Source organism: Oculina patagonica, chromosome 4 (assembly GCF_052425735.1).
Source record: "Oculina patagonica isolate OP01 chromosome 4, crgOcupat, whole genome shotgun sequence".
Classification (NCBI taxonomy): Eukaryota; Metazoa; Cnidaria; class Anthozoa; order Scleractinia; family Oculinidae; genus Oculina; species Oculina patagonica.
Genome location: NC_135761.1, coordinates 25136650 through 25157949, shown reverse-complemented (window position 1 = coordinate 25157949; position 21300 = coordinate 25136650). Strand labels below are relative to the sequence as shown.

The 21300-nt window shown below is 38.4% G+C and overlaps 1 protein-coding gene across 2 annotated transcripts in view; it reads right to left on the bottom strand.

The window, feature by feature from the left end:
• Positions 1-21300, bottom strand: part of LOC144649952 (uncharacterized) — a 73237-nt gene that overhangs the window by 5322 nt on the left and 46615 nt on the right. The window contains exons 3-12 of one of the 2 annotated variants that reach the window (XM_078509548.1): positions 20072-20260; positions 18909-19073; positions 18339-18518; positions 17590-17811; positions 14978-15085; positions 14293-14472; positions 12969-13172; positions 11114-11257; positions 9369-9548; positions 8733-8948 (exon numbers count right to left, since the gene is read on the bottom strand). In XM_078509548.1, coding sequence (XP_078365674.1) covers positions 8733-8948; positions 9369-9548; positions 11114-11257; positions 12969-13172; positions 14293-14472; positions 14978-15085; positions 17590-17811; positions 18339-18518; positions 18909-19073; positions 20072-20260 — 1788 coding nt within the window. Of the gene's footprint in view, positions 1-358; positions 578-1449; positions 1846-3464; positions 3601-8732; positions 8949-9368; positions 9549-11113; positions 11258-12968; positions 13173-14292; positions 14473-14977; positions 15086-17589; positions 17812-18338; positions 18519-18908; positions 19074-20071; positions 20261-21300 lie in introns of those variants that run through there. The other variant, XM_078509549.1, reaches the window with a different exon arrangement.

Below are 21300 nucleotides of genomic sequence, written 5' to 3'. Positions count from 1 at the left end.
GGCCCTAACAAATCTGATTGGGTCACTTATCGATGTCTATTCACTGATAAACAACATTATTTATTGAGGCTAACAGCACAACAAATTTTTCGAACCACTGACCCTCTTAAAATCTAGACTGATTAAGAAAAATTGCTAAAATTTATGACCATGACAATACTGTTAGAAAATACAATGTGATAATCACTAAAAACTAGTTGCACCATCATGACTATTGTATAAAAATTACAAATTTTGCAAAATCGCGTGTGCTTTGCCTTTGAAAGGGAAATTATCGTTTATTTTTGGCTTAAAAATACCTGCAATTGTACTCATAGACTAATTGTTTAATCTTTACAAGTCTTTCATAATAACTTACCGTTAATGTGAACATTGATGGTCGTTTGCAATTGCAAATCTTAGGAATGCTGAATGTGTAGATGACTAAATAAAGAATCACCATCACCCAGCAAAAAATCGTGATTCCTTTGAAGAAGTCGAATTTGTCCTCATCCACCATAGTCGAAGTTTCTTTATACATTTCGTCAAAATCATCATAATACTTCAAGATACTTGCCCATGCGCCGAGGAGAGCAACCTGCAAACATGATATTTAAACACAGCGCTTTTATTGGTTTACTGACATATTAAAAGGTGACAAATTGGCCAACAAGGAGTTTTGGGTCGAGGGTAGGGGGTGGAAGCATGTTTGGGTGGTCTCTGGTACAGTCCGACCTCTATTAGGCGGCCACCCTCGGGACTTTGAAAACTGGCCGCTTAATAGAGGTTGGCCGCTAAATAGAGGTTACAATATAAATTGGATAGGAATGGCAGTAAACATGATTTTATTGACTTTATAAAAGTGAACATATAAGTTTCGTTGACAAGTTTCTAAGGCCTTTTTGCATCAACAGTTAGTACGTGAAAAAATTGTGCTCAAGATATTTCACCATTTCGCTTGGAAATATAATTTGCTGGCCGCTTAATGGAGGTAAAAAACCTCATTATAAATAATACACTTGCGGCACCAAAAAGGTGGCCGCGGCCACTTAATAAAGGTGGCCGCTTAATAGAGGTCGGACTGTTCTTCTTTCGGTAACTAAAACGTGCACGTATGTATGCAGGCTGATGCATCTTATAACAACGAGACAAATTCTGAATGACTCACGCAAATCAATAAAGCTGCAGATTTCTTAGCACAAACATTATCGAAGTTTTCTACTATTTCTCTTTCTCTCTAAATTATTTTTAGACGTCGTTTACGCACCATGGTGCACAAAAAGAAATACCTTTGTTTCAAACGAAACAGCAAAAACCTGGTCAATATATATTTTCAAGCTGTAAAGCAGAAGCTGGGATGTAAATCCATCCAGTTCAGGACTTGATAAAAAGATCGATCGCTTGATTTTCAACTCGAGCACCAAAACTCATTATAAATACTACATTTATATTAGTATATGCAGTACTCACAAATTCTGCTACTTTGATGTAGCACAGAGGAGACTTAAGGAAATCGGTGTCAATAGTCAGGTCCATTCCCTGTCCAGCCTGTTGCTGAGGTTGTACAACAGGTTGGCCAGGTTGAATATAAATCGTTTGCATTGGTTGGCCCGGCTGAACCGGTTGCATCACTGGTTGGCCCGGCTGTACCGGTTGTCCCTGTTGATCAGGCTGCGCCACCGGGACATAATAATACTGAATAGGTTGACCTTCTGGTGTTGTGGCCGGCTGACCGGCAGGAGCCTGGACAAAAACCGGTTGTTGGTGGCCGGGCGGCATCTGGTACATAATTGGCTGGCCGGGAGGAGGAACCTGGGCTTGAGTTTCCTGGGCGACCGGAAGTTGCGCTGGACTGTCACCTTCCATCTAAGAAAACAAACAAACGAACAAACAAACAAAAAATCTTGTAAAACGCAACTGCAGCGCTTTCGAAAGTATCCAAATTGAAGAAATAAAGTAAAGAAAGAATTTTCGGCAAGCTTTCTGGGACCACAAAATTTCGTTTCGTCGCTTTTACAACATTTGTTTGTTTGTTTACGGTGTCCCCAATTCACACAACAATGCTAAGTTAAAAATTTATTATTGTTTATAGCTTCATGCTTTCGAAAATGAAAAGCATGCATAAGTACATGCATGCGTTTCATTTTCGAGATTAACTGAAGCTTTAACTTTTTTTCATTCATTGTCAAATGTTAACATTGCGCGGTACAAGAAATAGATACACAAACACAGGTTTATTAAGACTAAAATGAAGAAGTATAAGACAGTGGTCATCTTGGCAAACTCGCAATTTGATAATTGGCTAAAAAGAGTTTTAAAAGAATACTATAAAAGCGAAACATGAAATTGGTGCTTCAGTCATGCAGTAATTTTTACTAACGGGCTATAACGATCAATGCCTGAAGTGGTCACGCAAGTGCAAGGGACAATTACCTCCCTCACATTATGTCTCACGTTAACTACAAACGTGTACGATTTCTAAATTTATTTCTTCCCTCCCCTCTTCTCTTCCCTTCTCCATGTTGATCAGTTTCGAACATATTGCACAGACAGTACTTGGCCACAGTCAACATCAAAAAGGGGGAGAGGGACCTCTTAAAAATGTTTGCATGCGCCATTGGGAAATTTAAGCGTCTAGTTTCCGCATTTAAATTATCTTTAATTAACGTAAGTGTTCCAACTACTTTTGTCGACGGTTGCTAGTACACTACCACCATTTAAGCAAGGCCTTTAGTACCGTGGCTTATAGGTGACATACAGAAAGCGTTGTTTAGTGTTGGATGTGTGTTTGTCTTTATTACTCGATTTGAAGGCTAGGTGACGGCAGTACATATAAGGTTTCGTTAGGTAACCCCTTAAACCCCTGGACGTGCTTAGAACGGATTTCACAAATCCTTTTTGTTTCGCAATCTTGCACGAAACGTGAGATTTCCCAAGACCGAGGCCCAAAGATTTTTACAAGTAATAATAATGAGTGTTCATTTGAATCGAGTCCGAATTTGAAATTAAAAGGAACTTAAAATAGATATGTACTTTAATTATACTTAACCAATATGTAGCTTACCGGCCTCAAGAGTCCTCATGGGCCCGATGAGGATAAGATAAGATAAGATAAGAATATGTAGCTTAATCACTTCCAGAAGGAGTACAATATATTTGACGTGACTACTTAAATATATAGGATTGCATTTTTAAATGCTTATTTCCCTGTAATACTCGAGGGCGGTCTGTGAGCCTCCATTTAAAAATACAACAAGTTTCAAAGGAAAATCTTTTTTTTTTTGCAGAAACGTAAGGATGAAGCATGCATGAAAAAGTCTTGGTTATCGAAACGAATGTCACTTCCAATGATAATGCTATACTTATAGTCATGAAGCATCAATTTCATAATATTAGGACTACATACTTAAAGCAACATTAAATGGAAACGGTTGTTATTCCTAGCTTTATAAAGTAATTCATCGCTTGCCATGCAATATTCTTACCTTAATCTGGGCTTATATTCTCTTGTGAAGTCTTTCTGCCAATAGTTCAGTAAGAAACTGTGCGAGATCACGCGTATGCTGTAGACTGAACAGCGTTTAGCGTTAAACTGCATTTATTGTCATGAGTGTGGGTGTTGTCTTGCTGTCAACATGTGCTAAAACGCACGTCACAGTCAAGTGTTTCTTGGTAAACCTGGAACAAGTCACATCATCTCATCCAAGGTCACACGAATATCTTTTTATTGCCTGTCAATATCAGCTTTTTCGCTGTTTACTTTAATTCTTCCGCGATTCTTGGAAAAGTGTTACGTTGCGTCCCCGAACTGTCCCCAAACCTCTTGGAAGGCCTCATTTTCTACAAAAACGGCTTGAGACCGTTTCCTTTTGTGCCGCACAAGCCAATATTGCTTACATAAAGGATCCCCCCCCCCCTGCTCCTGCCGGGTGCTAGATCCGAGTTATATTTTAATGTAAGTCCGTGCAGTCGTTCACAGTGAAAATTGGCATGCTGGTTTTCACCTTTCGCCACTGATTAACTCCGCCTTGCTGCATGGCACTTGCACGGTTCCTTTAAGCTGCTATTAGCGGAAGTTATTTCGACCTTTTAGTTTCCTTACTGAACGCACGGTTTCCCTGGAAAGCAATTTACTACAGGAAAGAGACGACACGAAAGTTTTCCTTTCAGTTTACTAGGAAGTCATTTTTATCTGAATTAGCTGCGAAGTTCCCGTTTTGCTTTTCCCCGAAAAACGCAAAAACGTGCAAGGCCGTGACAAAACAGATCCGTAGCTAATTTGTTAACCGGAATTGACGTGCGTTTTGTGTGTTGAAATATTGTTTGAACTCAGACACTAAAAATAACGACACCAAGACAGTTTTATTTTTTATTTCCTATAGTATGTCGCGTACCTTTTGTCTGTTGTCACAAATTCGCAATAATAAGGGCTTGCGGAGAGAAGTTACGCAAAAATAACAAACGCAAAGTTTAATACCGATCAATACCCTGTTACATGCTGCTTCCGTGTTTTCGAGTTTCAGACGGAAAATATATCTTTTTAAAATAATTTTATTTCAACCATTCAAACAAGTGGTTGTATACACTAAATTTCCTTAAAACGGATTTGTGTCATCACTAACGTACTCTGGTGTCAGAAATGTTTTTTTTTTATGAAAGCTGTCGCGATAACATGTGAATTTTAGTGCGTGTGATTGGTAACGCAATCTTTTGTCAACTACCGTTCTTGTTCCCATTGATCACCTGCTAAATTGTTCATGCATCAGCAGTTTCAAAGACAGGCACGCAATGCGTACTAACAAGAACTAATATTCGACGGCGCTGAGCTGAACAACGCATATTGGTTAATACGAAAAGGAATTTACGAGCATTCCCTAAGTTTTGGTTTCTTATGTGAAACTAAAGTGTCTAATAAGTAATTAACCGGATGGAGGTCTGGTGCCCCCCCCCCCCCGATTCATAATCTACCTTCGTTTTTTTTTTGTCAGTAGGGCATTGAAGGTCACGTATGTTGATTGGCTTACAACTGGTCATCTTTCATCACCCACTTGAAATTGCATCAATGGGGGAAGGGGAATGGGACGAGAGGAAATGTTTTAAATAACACGCCACTTGAGGGATTAAAATTACGTGCGTTATACGCGTTTTCCTTGTGTTTAACTCAACAAGAAATCATCGCTTAGACCACAGTGCAAAATAGAATTGCTGCACGGTTAGAAATAGCCAGTACGAGATACAAATGAAAGAGTCGCGTTATATTTTATGAGTTTTAAAAGTAGAACCAAAACAACTCTGATATCTCTACCTTCAAAGTCTTCGTATCGTTTGTCGCATGTCACGCTTCAATATAACGCACTTCTTGTTGAGCAGCAACAAAAGGAAAAATAAACGCTACTGGGTACGTCTGAAAGCCTTAGGCTTTCTTGTTAGCCAAAAGAGTGGTTAAACATTAACCACCCGGTTTCAAGCTACTCAGTAGCTTCTTGTTCCTAAATTACCTAACTTCCCAAACTCATATGCATAGGGTCATTTTAACACATGAATAACGAAATAAATCTGCTTGTCTGTAAACAAGAAAACACCCACGAAATTTCACTCTAAATGACACAGTAATTGAAGAAAAGCAGAAATGTATTTCCATATATTTTGCCGGATTCGGCAATGACACTAGAGCAGATTTACGCAACCCCTTGGGTTTATAATATAATATCGATATCGTTTTTAAAGTCGGAGAGGACTCCGGGACCAACCCATTTTATGGGCTTTGGTCTCTGCTGCAAACACATGCACATCTCTTTCAGAATATTGTTACGTTTCGCAAAGCAGCATTTTCCGTCTTCAAATGTCTAGTATTCATTTGCACAGCACAGCATATATAATGACAATATCTGACTGAATGTTATAGCCATAGGTCTTTAGACCTTGGACTTTCCGCCTGTTTTTGAACAGCCGCGAACTGCAAAAATGTTTAGACACCGGTAGTGGAACTTAATTTCGCGCTACAGTCAACCACCACAGCGGCTTGTTGGGGAAGTAGCGGCTGGTCTGCTTGTGGCTGACGGACTTCCTCCGCGCTTTGCTTCCGGTAAAACTTGTAAAGGAGGCAAATATCCAAGATGAAAATTAGCGAGGAGAGGTAACCGAAGGCCTGTCAAAACAAAGAGAATGAACTCTTTGAGCCTGAGAATAGTACAAGAAGCCAATCATTATTAGGCTAATTACTCTTTCAAAGTGACTGTACAAAGTTGAACATAGCTAAACATGAAGCTTATCAAAATAGAGGCATTGATGGGCGAGAGGACAAAATCGTGAACGGATTTATTCCTATCAGTACGATTTTGTTCTATCAAGTAATTCTGTTGGACTTCATAAAGATCGAGAACGTAATTAATTTGAACTTATGAACAAAACTCGGTACTGAAAGATAGGGGGGGGGGGGGGTGGTTACAGGGTTAAACGTCATTATGTAGTCTATTATTGATATCATTACTCGTACTGAGATGTGGAGATGTTTCAAAGGCTAACACGGAACCACTGGGGTGTTCAAAAGAGGAGGAGAGGGAGGAGCGGGGAGAGAAGGCGAGGCCAGGGTGAAGTGAGGATGGACTGTTTTAATAACGTTGGGGATTTATTTTGTTCAAATTTTGGGGTCAGTGGCGAACGTTTTCACTCCTTCAGGCCTTATATTTTCAAACAAAAAATGGACGGCCTACCCTCCGGATCCATCCACCACTAAACGTTAAAGTACACGACAGCGAAGGAAACCACCGACATAGAGCCGATGGTAAAAAGGAATTACTGGCCAGGGCTTACAAGTGCATGGTCGAGAACAGACTGTCTAGTAAGAACGTCGATCGTTTTCGTCAACTGCTTCAGAGGAATTTAAAGGAGAACATTGGAAAGACCACATGGAAAGCTTTTGTAGTTTCCTGACTGCTAAAAAGCCTTAGTTACAACATGGATCAGTGTAGTCAGTATTACACATGCAACATACTTACTAGGCCAGTAAAAAGGGCTGTGGTGCTAAAATAAACCGGCCGAAAATAATGTTTTCGTAACAGAATTTTGTAATCTTTTCCCAAATCGATAGCCTGTGGTGTCAGGTAACCACAACAAGCGATCAACAAAATGGACAGGATGAAGTGGATAATCAACGTCTGCAAACATCATAAAAAGATATAAACAAAGAGAAATTAGTAAAGTATAAAAATATGTAACAGCTGTAATATTCTGCCCTGGGTATTTTTTACATTCATGACAATTATAGTCATGTAAATCTTGATCGCAGATTCTTCAGCTTCCTTACAAGGAGGGTGTGAGGGGTGCCAAGTCAATGCCAACCGCTTGATGCGGCTAACAGTAGTTGAATGCAAAATGGGCAACACATTTGTTTTTTATACAGCTCATGATGCGCACAATTAATTCATCCCAGGCCATTTCACTTGTTTCTGAGAAACCGTCAAAAATCGATTTGAAAACGATGATAGTTGACGGTCCTAATCGACAAATGTAACCCAGGAGGCATAAAGATAAGATTTTAAGTAATATTTTCAATGAAAAGTTCACCTTCATTATGAGCAAAACGACGCCGAAAAGACGCCTGGCACATTCTATCTCGTGTAAACACGAAATTTGCTCGGTCCAGAAGCTCGTAAGTTACTCTCGTATATACGGTAGCATTATTATTAACGGAAATCGCTCTTTTTATGAAATAATCAGGGAATAATTATACCTAATTGTTTCTCGAACAGACCGTTTTTCTATACAAATTGACTTTGAAAAGAGTTTTACATTTAGCATCCACCATACCTCAACTACCTCTTTAAAAATTGCCTTGTGAAACCACTACATTACACAGTTTCACACTCCTTGACAAGAACCTCTTGAATAAACCTTTTTATATCCAAGTAGAACGTTTTTCTTCCTCGGCGACCCAGGGGCAGTTAGTTTACATTAAACAAGAACAGAAGAGCTCTCAAGTTCCTGTTGTACACTTTTGCCCGAAAATCCCGCCGTCCCGACAAGCTGCCATGACTAGCTGACCCTTGGTCTCGGAAGATGAAATTTAAATTTTATTTTTTTCCCTATTGTTTCATTAAACTAAAGTATGCAATATTCCACTACTCCTTATCAAAAAAAAAAAAACAAAGTGTAAAACTGTAGCATTTGAAACATCTCAGTTAAAACGCAGTTCGGTTTTTCATGGTCACAAAATGGTTTCCTATCAACTGAATTATTAGCACATGTCAAGAAGGTTTTACGGCTGAATACATGTTCTTTGTTTTTATAATACTGAATTTAGTAGAGGATAAAAAACGTGGTCCGAAGGCTACCTAGACATTTTCAATCTATCTCTGGTAAGTAACTAAGTGTTACACTTTTCATCATATTGGATTTGGACGCACTTTACGACAACTTGCGGTGTAGTTAAATTCGACGCTCGAGCGAGCAATTTTACCATAGCACGACGTTCCTTTGTCATTTTTGATTGGTTCGTTAAGAGAATGCCCATGCAAGTAAAAAAATGTCCATGCAAGTCATCCTGGACTTTTTCTTCTCCCGCCTTGGTTCAGGGACTAGATTAATTCGATACTCGGTATCAGGTTTTTAAGGTTTTCTAGGGAAATAATTTTTACTTGAATGTAACTTTGGCGCTTGCGGCGTTTTTGGCCAAATCCACACACCAAGGCGATTGTCTGAAGTGTGGGCTGCCAGTTCAAAGGTGAGCCATTTTTAGATTAACTGTGACTTACCGTCAGAGTCCAGCGAGAAGAGCGATTGCAAAGTTTGTCCAAACTTAACGCAAAAGTAAAGGCCAACACATTGACCATCACCCAGCAAAAGACTGCGATTCCTTGAAATAAATCAGCTTTTAAATCTTTGTCTGGTGCGCGGTCATCCCACATGTGCTCGAATAAGAACAAATCAAAGTAATTTACGATGCACACCCAAGCCACAAAAAGGAAAACCTGCAAATGTAAAACATAGCAAGAATGAAGTAAAATACTAATATCAATTCAGACATGAAGTCTACAGGAAAAGTCTTACGGTTATTATAACTTGGTACTTGTAATTGCTATTCAGTGTCGGGCTTCGTAACAAAATTAAATGGAACCGAGCGGCCAAGTTTCAGCCGTTCCCATTGTCAGACTTCTTAATCTAGATCTCCTTCCCACGGCCTATTTGCTTTGTAACAAAGCTCAGTAACAAAGCAAAAGATAACATTAGGACTCCATTTTCTTTCTGTTCTTCTCTTTTTATGGAGGGTAGGATGGGGGGAGCAACTCGTGGCGGTTATAAGGGTTGGGAATTGCTTTAATTTTATAATCCCTTTTCTTTGGCTTAAGGGATCGCGAGCGCTATTATGTTTTTCTAGACCTAGAACTTACAAATTCTGCCAATTTTACAAAAAACACCGGGGATAGCAAGTATTTGGCATTGACATCCCCGGCTCGTCTCTGGGGATATACTTCGTCGGGGGATGTTTCCTGGGCTCTCTGGGTCTGATACAACTTGTAGCTCAATACCATATCCACGACGAACATCATACAGCATAAAAGTCCGAAGACCTGTCAAAGACAATCAGAGAAAAAAAAAAACATAATTTCGGTAATTGAATTGAATGGAATTCAATTTGGTCTCTAATCATGCACACAAGTAATTAAATAACTATCTTTGGCTTTCCAAATTAACTTCTATTTTAACTAGGATGAATGAATAAATATTTTTCTAATGTACGAAACATTGGTTGCGTATTGACTATTAGCTAGGAAACAAATAAACTGCAATTTAGTCGGCCGAGAGCCACTTCCTTTTTAGGATTTTAGGCGGGTTAGGTCCTGGCGGGACGAAACTCGATCAACAAGTAGTATTTTGTTGTATAACTACTGTTTTTGTTCATGTTATTCCTTTATGAATGCCGAAGCGACAGTCCTTATAATTAGTTTGCCAATTTAAAAGAGAGGCTCAAAACGTTTTCCAGCACTTTCCAACTTTCCGGGTTCAGCACCACAGATCGTTTTCAGTAGCTGCTACATTAATGATATCAATTAAATGTCCAGTCATTGCTGAACACGTTGTGGTTATTCTTATGACAGCACTGATTACCATGGCAACAGTATAACCTTTACGCTGACTCGCAGTTTCCTGCATTTTGTCAACAGATCGACTTTGACGGATCAAATGCCACCCCGCAAGGTTTTTTTCACAATTTTGAAAAGAGGATTTACTCTACCATGCTGAAACTTTCAGTAGCTGTTCATTCATCCCTTGCGGAAATTTTCGGAGCTCCGCTTTGAGGCTTGCCTAATCTAAATACCGGTAACTATGATTTTACATTATTTTAGGATTCTTCTGTCAGGCTTTAAAAATTCTAAGAAATCGCATAATGTTTTCCTGTTCTATAAGGGACCTGTCATACCAACAAATACCCGCGGGCCACCTAATTGAAACCACTTGAGAAAACGAAATATACATTCAAAAATTCTTCTGTGTTCTCGTCGTGTTATATTATAATACATCGCTTTAACTTAGTTTGACTGTTTCTTTATTTCAAAGTTACTGAGTACAACAAATCATGTAATACAGTAAAAACTCGCGAGTAAGAAGCTGCATTTCTCAAGTTCGTATAAAAATTAACAGGTTCTTACATAAATGGTAATTAGCACAAATTTAGGCTATTTAGTTTCTTAATAGGTTTTATAAAGTGTTACTCAGCCTTGTCCTTACATGAAATTTATCTACCATTTTAGTTATATACATATATATACCGTTATTGGTATCTCCTATTACTTAGAGTGATAGGTATATATATCCCTCTGCAAGAACCCCCATCCCCGCCCCCTCCCCATAAAGATATACATATGTTAATGTATCCATAAAAATATTTTAGGATTTTCAACATTGGCTTTTACATTGCAACTGGAGTAATAGGGCTGCAAGGTGTCTCCAAACAGGATCCAAAATGTCGACTCATCTTATTTCCCTGAAGGATTTTAGAAAATAAAAACCTATTTCCAGATTCAGTATAGGCTAAAAGAGGTTCTTATATAGATGGGATCTAACTGGTAAATTTCAGCCAAACAGGTTCATAAAAAACAGGTTTTTACTCACGGTTTTTTTACAGTATACATACCAGCGCAATCAGAACGGCTAATCTGGCATAAGGCTGTTGTCCCTCGTCAGAAAGGCCGGATGTTCCCCACACAACAGCCCGTGGTGTCAGGTTTCCACAACAAGCGATCAACAAAATGAACAAGGTAAAGTAGATAATGATTGTCTGCAAATACAAAAGATGCAAATAATAAAAGAAAGATTAGCAAGATTAACGTAACAGTGCAGCAGAGTTTTATATTAGCCTCTACCACAACTCCAATCTTTTTAAGGATATCCGACATGGAAATTGGCCAAAACAACAACAGAATAACCACAGTTTACCCTCGGACGTACAACGGGGTGGGGGGGGGGGGGGTTGATGCCACCCCCCGTAATGTTTTTCCAACATTTTCAAAGGAGAATTTACCCCACAATGCTGACACTTTCAGTAGCTGTTGATTCGTTCCTTGCGGAAATTTTGATATGTCAACCATGTGCCCATGATATTTGACGTTGCCATGGCAACGTTATAATTACAAACAGGTCTGGCCAAAACATACATTTGAAACATAATTGAACGATTTGTTTATTTTTACATTCTATAAGCATTCTGGCTTGATTTTGCATCAATTTCCATTATTTTGTGACTTTTTAAGAAAATGGCGAAATCCATGATGGCGGATCCAAGATGGCGGCTCTAATGACGTCATGTGACGTCATATTAGGTCACAGCCAACAAAAATTATGTCAACTTAACGTAAACGACGGACTTTTCACTCAGCGCAAAATAATTTCGCTGCGCCTTAATAAAACGAAAACTCTGGGAAGGAGTTCCATCCACCCCCCCCCCCCCCTCCCTTGTACAATGGTGGGAATATGAATTTGCTTGTACGTCCGAGGGTTAAGTTTACATATCTAATAAATCCTTATGTAGTTATAGTGCCGGTAACGTTCGAGTAACGTAGCACCGCTGATTCGTGAACTTACGTGAAATTTCTCAAACTTACGCTCATGAACATTTTAAGTTTACGTAACTGACAGTCACTGAAAAGTGGAGCTTTGCGGGTCGCTTATGTTTAAAGATAAATTAGTTTACTGAGTCCAGTTGCATAAAGCAACTTATTGTCAAGAGTAAATGGGATTTTCTACAACCATTCTTTGGGTTCCCGAAGGTCTTCTAAAACACTATTTCGGATAAATCGGCCGAAGGTAGATTGAAGAGTATGGAAAACACAATACTAATGCGAAAAAGTCTTAGAAACACTGACGACAGTTGCACAAATCCCACTTAATCTTAAGTTGCTCTATTTAACAGGGCTCTGGCTGGTAGTTTTGTTTTTTACTGCCCTTTTCATAACGTTGTCTTACAAAAGTTCCAGGCGGCAAAAGCCGACAGTGGCGTTGTTTTTTTTGCGTTTGACCGCTTTGAAACGTATTGCTTTTGAAGATTATTAGTTTGCTTTACTAAGACAGTTGACCAGTGTGTTATTTTTAGCACCAAGAAACTTACCTTGTCTTCTTTTAAATAGAAAACAAAGCTTAAACATGCAACATTATGTTGACATTGTTAGTCGCAAATCAGCTGATATGATTCTTGATAATTTTGACAAAAACTACTCGAGTCAACATGAGTGGAAAAAGTCATTGATGGTCATATTTAATTATACACAGATTATGCAGAGTATTGTATCGGTTGGAAATATGTTGGATCACATTTACATTAATCATTAGTGATTAATGTTCTTCAGTCAGTGCTAGGTTAAAATATCACCTACATATTTATATTTAGACCAGCACAAATGTAGGCCGCAAGTAGCCTAAAAAAACCGGGTATGTGAGATGTGATTGCTAGCCTTATTTATTTATAGTTTCGATGGTGTTGCGATTGTACCTACCATCAGAGTCCAGGAAGAAGATCTTCTACATAGCTTGTCAAAACTATACTTGGATGTCAAAGCCAAAAAAATGACCATCGCCCAAGAGAAGATTGTGATTCCTCTAAAGAGACGTTCTTTTGAACCTTTAAATGCTAATTCCCTGTCGAAAAGCAAGAAGTAAAGCCATATCAGGATGCACACCCATGCCACAAACAGTAAGGCCTGAAAAGCAACATGAAGTAAAATGTTAACACGCAACATTTCAACGCAAAATATCGCAACATTGTTGTGTACTACATGTTGCAATTGTTTGGTCACCCTGTTGCGATATGTTGCAGTATGTTGGATGGAGCAAACCGGACTAGTGCGCATGCTCCGGCGCAACAATGTTGCATGAACGTGGCCAAACGAATACAACATCATGCAAAATCCAAAAATGTTGCGAGATGTTGGGAGAAAAATTTGACCTTTTTCAAACTTGGTCCAACATCATCCAATATGTTTCAACATGTTGCAACAACGATTGCAACATGCTGGGCGCAACAATGTTGGGATATGTTGCGTTGAAATGTTGCGTGCGTTTGGCCGGGCCCTTATGTATCAGGTGCTTAGTGAAAAATCTGACTGAAGATGTTCTTAAGAGGTTCTAAAACTTTTCTTGGTGATAATATACAGCGAGTATAAATTACTGATAAGTTGAATCTTTAATTAACTAATTAACATGCGATCAAAGTTTTATTAAATGAAACCATGACACAAGCATTATAACTTCATTCATTGTATTATATTATATGAGGGGGCTGGTGCATATTAGAGAGGGGTAGCATTATTTGGCGCTCCAAACAAGATAAAGAGAGGCAGTATGAAATAGTTTCGTTTTAGTAAGAACCTGTTTGATTTGTCAGGCTGAATTGGTCCTTATATTAATTTATTTTATGGTGCTTTATTGGCTAATTATTGGTTCTTAACTGTGGTTTTTCAATGTATTTGAATTTTTTTACTCGCGCGAACTCGGCATTAATTGACAGTTTACAGAGTAGGCCATCACTTCTGCTCACATGTCAAGTAGAGGTCAGATATTAATTGACAAAACAATGTATTAGGAGATGCTCCGTAAAGGATAGCAGTTACAAACCTTCAATTTTAGGCTTATTAAATTCAAAACTAAAAAGTAGATTTTCCTTTCTTAGCAAAGAATTGTAATTTGGCCGCCGCAAAGTGTCTGCTTAAGTCATTTTGATAGTGGCCATCCCTTCCCCTTCTCTCGCTATTGGCGATAGTATTAACACTACAATGCTAGACATAAAAACGTGGTATGGAAATAAAAAAAAACAGGACTTACAATTTCTGCCAGTTTCACATAATACACCGGGGATTGTAAGTAGTTCTTGTTGACATCTCCGGCTTGTCTTTGGGTAGGCCCTTGGTCGGGGGATGTTTCCTGGGCTCGCTGGGTCTGAAAGAACTTGTAGCTCAACTTTATATCTAAGACGAACACTACACAGGATAAAAATCCAAAGCCCTGTCAAACACGAACAAGAGGAGAATGTCGACTAAATTAGTATTTTGGAATTTACGGGGCAATGTAGCATGCGTTGTTGTTGCTTCAGCAACAACAGCTGCGCCGAACTCGAGATCGAGAACAATGTTAGTTTTAAGTTAATTTGTCTTTTAGCAAGTAAAAAAGTGGACCTTTTCTTGTTTGAACGAGGCTGGCGAATGACCTCGAATGGAAGGGGTGGCGAAAGATTTTCTCTTCTCGGGATTTTTCAGTAAAAAGTGGGAACCAACCCGAGATCTGCCACAAAACTGTAAAGTATTAAATAACAGGAAAATTACGCTAGAGACAATGGTTGTAAGGATAGTCGGGCGTTCATGTCGCATGGTAGAAAATTGACTGACTAGGCAAGGCGTTTTTAGCCTTACAGGAATTTCCTCAAACACTTGAAAACCACATGGATAAAGTTCTTGTGATTTCCTACAAAATACAAAGAATCATTGATTTATAAAAACTGCAATGTACTTACCGACCCAATGTAAAGGGCTGTGAAAGTCTTCTTCAAGATAGCCCATGCTATCAGGTTTCCAGAAGAGCCGAACAACAAAATTGACAAGATTAAATTGATAATCATTGTCTGCAGACATGCATCACAAAAGGTATAAAACAAAACAAAAGAAATAAGGATAATAATATTGATAACAACATCACGGGTTAGCTTCAACACCATCTCGAGACATTCCTATAAGGGGAGAGAGGGCGGGGAAATGGGGGTTGGGTGAGTGCGGGGTGAACGTGAAATGGAAAATCGGTCTATTTTTAAAATTAGTGAACTTAGCCCGAGAGTACGAAGCTCATCTAAGTTTAGATATATCCTAACACAGCATGAAAATTGGGATGTACGTGAAATTAAAGGTGGTTAAATCTGGTGCAAGGTCAACTATCCAACTTTACACCATCAATTGAATGTTATTAAAGGTGGTTAAACCAACCTTTACGCTACCGTGTGTAAATGTGATTTAATTTGGTGTAAAGTGTTTCTTTATCTGCCTTTAAACTTGAGTGTAAAGTTGGAATAAAGGTCAGCTTTAAAAAAATGTAAAGTTAGCGTAAAGCTGATTAAATTCTAAATTTACGCCAGCTTCACTTGAGCTTTACACCACAGTCAAGTTATTTTTCATGCTGTGTAAGTATTTTTCGTTTTTAATAGCATTTTGCAGCTGGAATAACAAGAAACAATACTTTTAAGAGGCTGTCTTTCTGAAAAACACCCACTCAAATTTGGGTCAAAAAGCAATTTTGCCTGAAACTCTGGCAACTGAAAGACTTTACCGAGGCTAGAACTAAAACAGATTTGGTTTGATTCAAAATGATTTTCTGGCAGCGTTAGGAGCCATTAAATATTTTGCCCCCTCGGGCCTGCTGCAACGTCCGGAAAATTAGAAAAATAGGCATTTTTCGAGCCGCTGTCAAATATTTTATTCGCATCGAACACCGACAATTTTTATATCAATTTTCTCATGAACATTTGTAGTTTTCTAAGAAAGTAGCAAGATTTCCTCGATTTATCTGGAAATGTGAAAACAAGGATATAATGACTACTACTGATTGGCATCGAACGAAGGTTGAAAAATGACCTTGATTTAGAAGCGATTATTTCAATTTTGGGACCTAGTTCATAACTCAACTCTACACAGCCGAAAAGTGTAAACCTTTATCAGCTAAAATATGCAAAATTACATGTACGTTTTCAGTATTTTAAAATTTATGACCGTTTGTATCAGCACATGTGCGAGTAATAATGACGATATAAGCGGAAATGTTATTACTCGCACATGTGCTGATAACAGGCTGATACAAATTGTCATAACTTTTGAAATACTAAAAACGTACATGTGATTTTGCATATTTTAGCCGATAAAGGACTACCCTTTTGGGCTGTGTAGATTAGAGTTATCAGTTAGGTCCCAAAATTGAAATAATCGCTTCTAAATCAAGGTCATTTTTCAACCTTCGTTTGATGCCAATTAGTAGTGTTTATTATATCCTTGTTTTCGCATTTCCAGATAAATCGAGGAAATCTTGCTACTTTCTTAGAAAACAAGAAATGTTTATGAGCAAATTGATATAAAAATTGTCGGTGTTCAATGCGAATGAAATATTTGACAGCGGCTCGAAAAATGCCTATTTTTCTAATTTTCCGGACGTTGCAGCAAGCCCGAAGGGGCAAAATATTTAATGGCTCCTAACGCGACCAGAAAATTATTTTAAATCAAACCAAATCTGTTTTGGTTTTAGCCTTGGTAAAGTCTTTCAGTTGCCAGAGTTTCAGGCAAAATTTTTTTTTTGACGCGAATTTGAATGGGTGTTTTTCAGAAAGACAGCCTCTTAAGCGCGGCGCAGAGCACAAGCCAGGCACAAGATCTAATAACGAAAGCGCAATACGATTTCACGCGGAAACAACAGACCATGACATTCATCCGGATTATGTAGAAATTTTAGAAAGAAATGTCAACAATAGGCAACAACGCCTATTCCTAGAAGCGCTACATTCTATCCAGGAAATTAACTGTGTGAATGAGCATGTGCATTTCCCACAAGTTTATTTAACATTGGGAACATCCCTAGGGACCGGCGGTGTATAAAATACTTATTATGCAAAAAACTGAACCAATTTTAACTCTGATGAAGGTAGCAGAGAGTTACCGAAAATTCAGTTTTATACGTTTTTATCAACTTTTTTAAGATCAGATACAAACCAAATTTTATTATGTTTAAAAACATTCTTTTTCTTTGGCCATCGTAGCTTAACAAGTAATAACTCGCAAACTGCGGTGATAAGCATTACGAAGAAGCCAGAGAAATATTGTGCATTCCATACTCTGGAACATTTCAGTAGTTTGAAAAAGCTTCAGCATGCTGTTGTATCTAATCTAATAATAACGAGCCCTTTTCTACCTAGCCTGTATTGCACGCTTTTTCGCTGATGGGTGAATAGCCTCCATTATTTAACTTAGTCCAGGCTTTCTCGATCCTACCAATCCAATATGGCGGCTACAACACTCGATCGGAATACGCAGAACTCGCCCGCCAAAAAATAAACCTCCTATGTAGGGTATTTTCTAAGTCAGTTGGACCTACCTTCAGAGCCCATGGAGAAGAGCGACTGCAGAGTTTGTCAAAACTTAACGCTGATGTCAAAGCCAACAGAATGGCTATCACCCAGGAAAGAATTGTGACTCCTTTGAAGAATTCTGCTTTGGAATCTATGGGTAGCCCTTTACTCCTTGCCCAGGACGGGAGTTCAAAGTACATGTCCGCAAAGTACTTAACGATACATACCCATGCCGCAAATAGTAAAGCCTGCAAAGTGAAAATTAAGGTAATGCTGAACTCAATGTCTCTTATACCCTGCATCATTACGTACCAATTGTCTTATGGTTATTTTTACTTGTTATAATTACTCATCCGAAAAAGTTGGTATCCACCAGGTCATTTTTTATTAACAAACAATGAATAATAATATAATAATAATAATAATAATAATAATAATAATAATAATAATGATGATGATGATGATGATGATGATGATGATGATGATGATGATAATAATAATAATAATAATAATTAGACTGTGAGATCACTGGTTCCTTTTTTTTTGTTCATGCGTACGCGAGTAGCTGCAAGTTAAGTCTTCAATACCCGTGCGCAGGGCTAAAGGTTCTTCAGGGTTTACAATACACCTTAGCTTCTTTCGAGCTAATCACCAGCGCTTTTTCCGTTGAGGTTTTAGGGTGAGAATTTCTTTATATCGTCCCGCCCTCAGCTTCGGATGCATATATAAAACGCAGGCAAATTAATAAGCATATGGAAATAACACCAGGACTTACGATTTCAGCCAATTTCACATAAATCACCGACGACCGTAAATAGTTCTTGTTGATATCCCAGGCCCGTCTCTGTGGAGGTCCTTGGTCGGGGGATGTCTCCTGCGCTCGCTGGGTCTGAAACACTTTGTAGCTCAACACCATATCCACAACGAACACAGTACAGGATAAAAATCCAAAGGCCTGTCAAAGATGAAGCTACATTAGTAGGGAGTTTAAGCAGGACCAACGCAGTTTAAAAAAAGAACACAACAAACAAAATGGGTGAAGCTAAAAAATGCAGCTTTGATTTGTTTTGGTTTGTTATTGTTTGCATAAATCAAAATCAAATGGTAATTTTGCAATAAATTTCTCGTTCTTATCAAAATATCATTTGGAGGTTTCCTTCTGGTACGCTGGTACGCTGGTCACTTTCAATGTGGGTTTAATTTTAGTAAAGGAATTCGGGGAAGATATCGCGGCTCATAATCGGCATATGATGTTGTAAGTTTTTCGCCAACAGTTGAATGTATCAAAATTGGGAAAGAGCCACTTAGTCATAAAAACCTAGGTTTCTGTTATAAAACAACATACCGAGGCGACGCCAAGGGAAACGACGAGTGACCTGTATGTGTTCTCCTTCTCAGAAAATCTTTGAGCATTTTTCTGCAACCAGTTTCCCCAAAAGGCAGCGAGATACACCAGGTTTCCAGTACAGGCGAGCAGCAATCCAAACATGATGAAGTAGAAGATCAATGACTGCAATTGATAGTTCAGTTTATCAAAGTTACAAAACCTGTTTGGTCACTTGAACAGCATTACAAAGCTTGTAAGTTATAGGGAAGGACAGGCTGGAACATTGTAGCATAGTAGCGTTTTTTACATACAGTTTTTGCATTTTAGCGAAATGAAATTGAACACGAAGTCATCATTTTACCATCATAAACATATCCTTTTACATCACTTCTTAATTATTCAAAGGTTTGAAAATATAAATATGACACTTCAAGATTGGCACTAAGGGACTCTGCAATAATTACCAAGGGGGGGGGGGGGTTCTAAAATGAGTACAATATAACTCTGATACTATCCATGCTACAGCAACAGGTGTTCAATAAAATGATACCCACGGGCAGCTGATGAAAAAATACAAAGCAGCATATCCATTGGATTAAACAAAAATAGTCAGAAGAAATTAAGAAGATGAAAAAGCGAAAAGAAAACGAAAAAGCTGCAAAAAAAACAAAAAAAGCAAGCAATATTTTTATCTTACTAGAAGAAATGACAATAGGTGGTGAATATGACCCTGATCATGAGCTGTATAGTGTCCACGAAATTAAGAAAATGTTGATTTGGAAACACTACCCATTTTTACTTCGTTAATCGATAAGGCTTGCTTGCTTTGTTTGTTGTTGTTACTGTTCTTTTTTAAGTGCAACTGCTTCCGTGGAGCAGCTAATTCAGAAAAATGGACCGCGCTAGTGAAGGTTGTATAATTTAAAACATGACATAACCACCCCTGGTCACGTGACCAAGAGAGGATATTTTCTCTTCGCGTGACTCCATAATGACTGTTAACATGTACAGTTAAAATGACAAATGAGATAGGGAACAACTTTTTTAAGGCGGTAAGGGAGTGAACAAGAGAATAACCTAAAAAGTGAAAGGCTTTATCGATTTGGAAAGTTATTCTTTCAAGCATTTCTTAAGACACTGGTATAAGTCTTTATTGGAAATTATTATTTATAGAAACTTACCATTAAAGTGAACATGGAGGGCCGTCTCCATTTGCAAAGCTTAGGGACGCTGAACGTGTAAATTATCAGATAAAGAATAACCATCACCCAGCAAAATATTGTGATGAATCTGAAGAAATTGGCTTCTTCTTCATAAAAGTTATCATGAAAGAATTTCACGATACTTATCCACGCGCCGAGCAGAACAACCTGGAAAACGGGAAATCAGTTAACATACGACCCTTATACACTGTAAAGTATATACGGACCGGTTTAAAAGGACATGGATTCCGTGGCCATATTTGACCTCAGAGTGTTACTGTCTATAAGATCAAAGTGGCTATGAGCCACTGAACTTGGAAAACTAGTTATGAAACAAAGAATCGAAAACCGCAAACCGACAAATAAAGATTTGCCAGAACAAACCATTTTAAACTTTCCACATCTCAGTTTGCAACATTCAGCTCAGTAGTCCTGCACCGATTCAAAGCGGCTCTCTGGTTGGCTGATTTGATCATTTCTGTACCGAAACGTACCGAACCAATCACACGCAAGCTTTGGCTGGCAGCAGAAGTTGGTCAGCAAGACGGTTGGTGTTGTTTATCTATGTTCGATGAGAGCAGAAGCATATCAGATATGCTTCTGATGAGAGGCATCGTTTTGTGATATTTCTATCGAGGTGGTGCTTTGTCACGCGTCATTGTAAGCTTGGAACGTCTGCTTGTTATTGTCTTTGAGCTGTTCAAGTTATAACGTGTTGTTACTCGTCTCTGATTAAAGCTTGTTTCATTACAACTATCGACAACGACTTCTCACTCATGAAGCGTTTAGCACGAAGTTCCACGAAGTGGATCAAGCTTGCAAGTTGAACTTTTAAACGGTAAGTGTTAAACTTTTGCCTATATTTTTTTGCTTTATGACTTCTGCATGAATTGCGTGCCTTTTTTTGAACAGGAAAGGATCGAGCGTTGTAGTGACTCCGCTCACTACAACCCGGAGCCGGTTTTTCCGATTTACAGTGGAACCCCGATATAACGATATGCCAAGGGAGCGGTAAATTTTATCGTTATATCGAGGAATCGTTATATCGAAACTCCCGATATAACGATATGGCAGTAAAACAACAGAAAATATCGTTTTATCGGGGTAAACCTAAGATATACTTTTTTAACTGGATAAAAAAGCTTAGAATACAGTTTCATTTTCGTATATCATCGTAAAAAGCTGTTGTCAGAAACGTTAGAGATCAC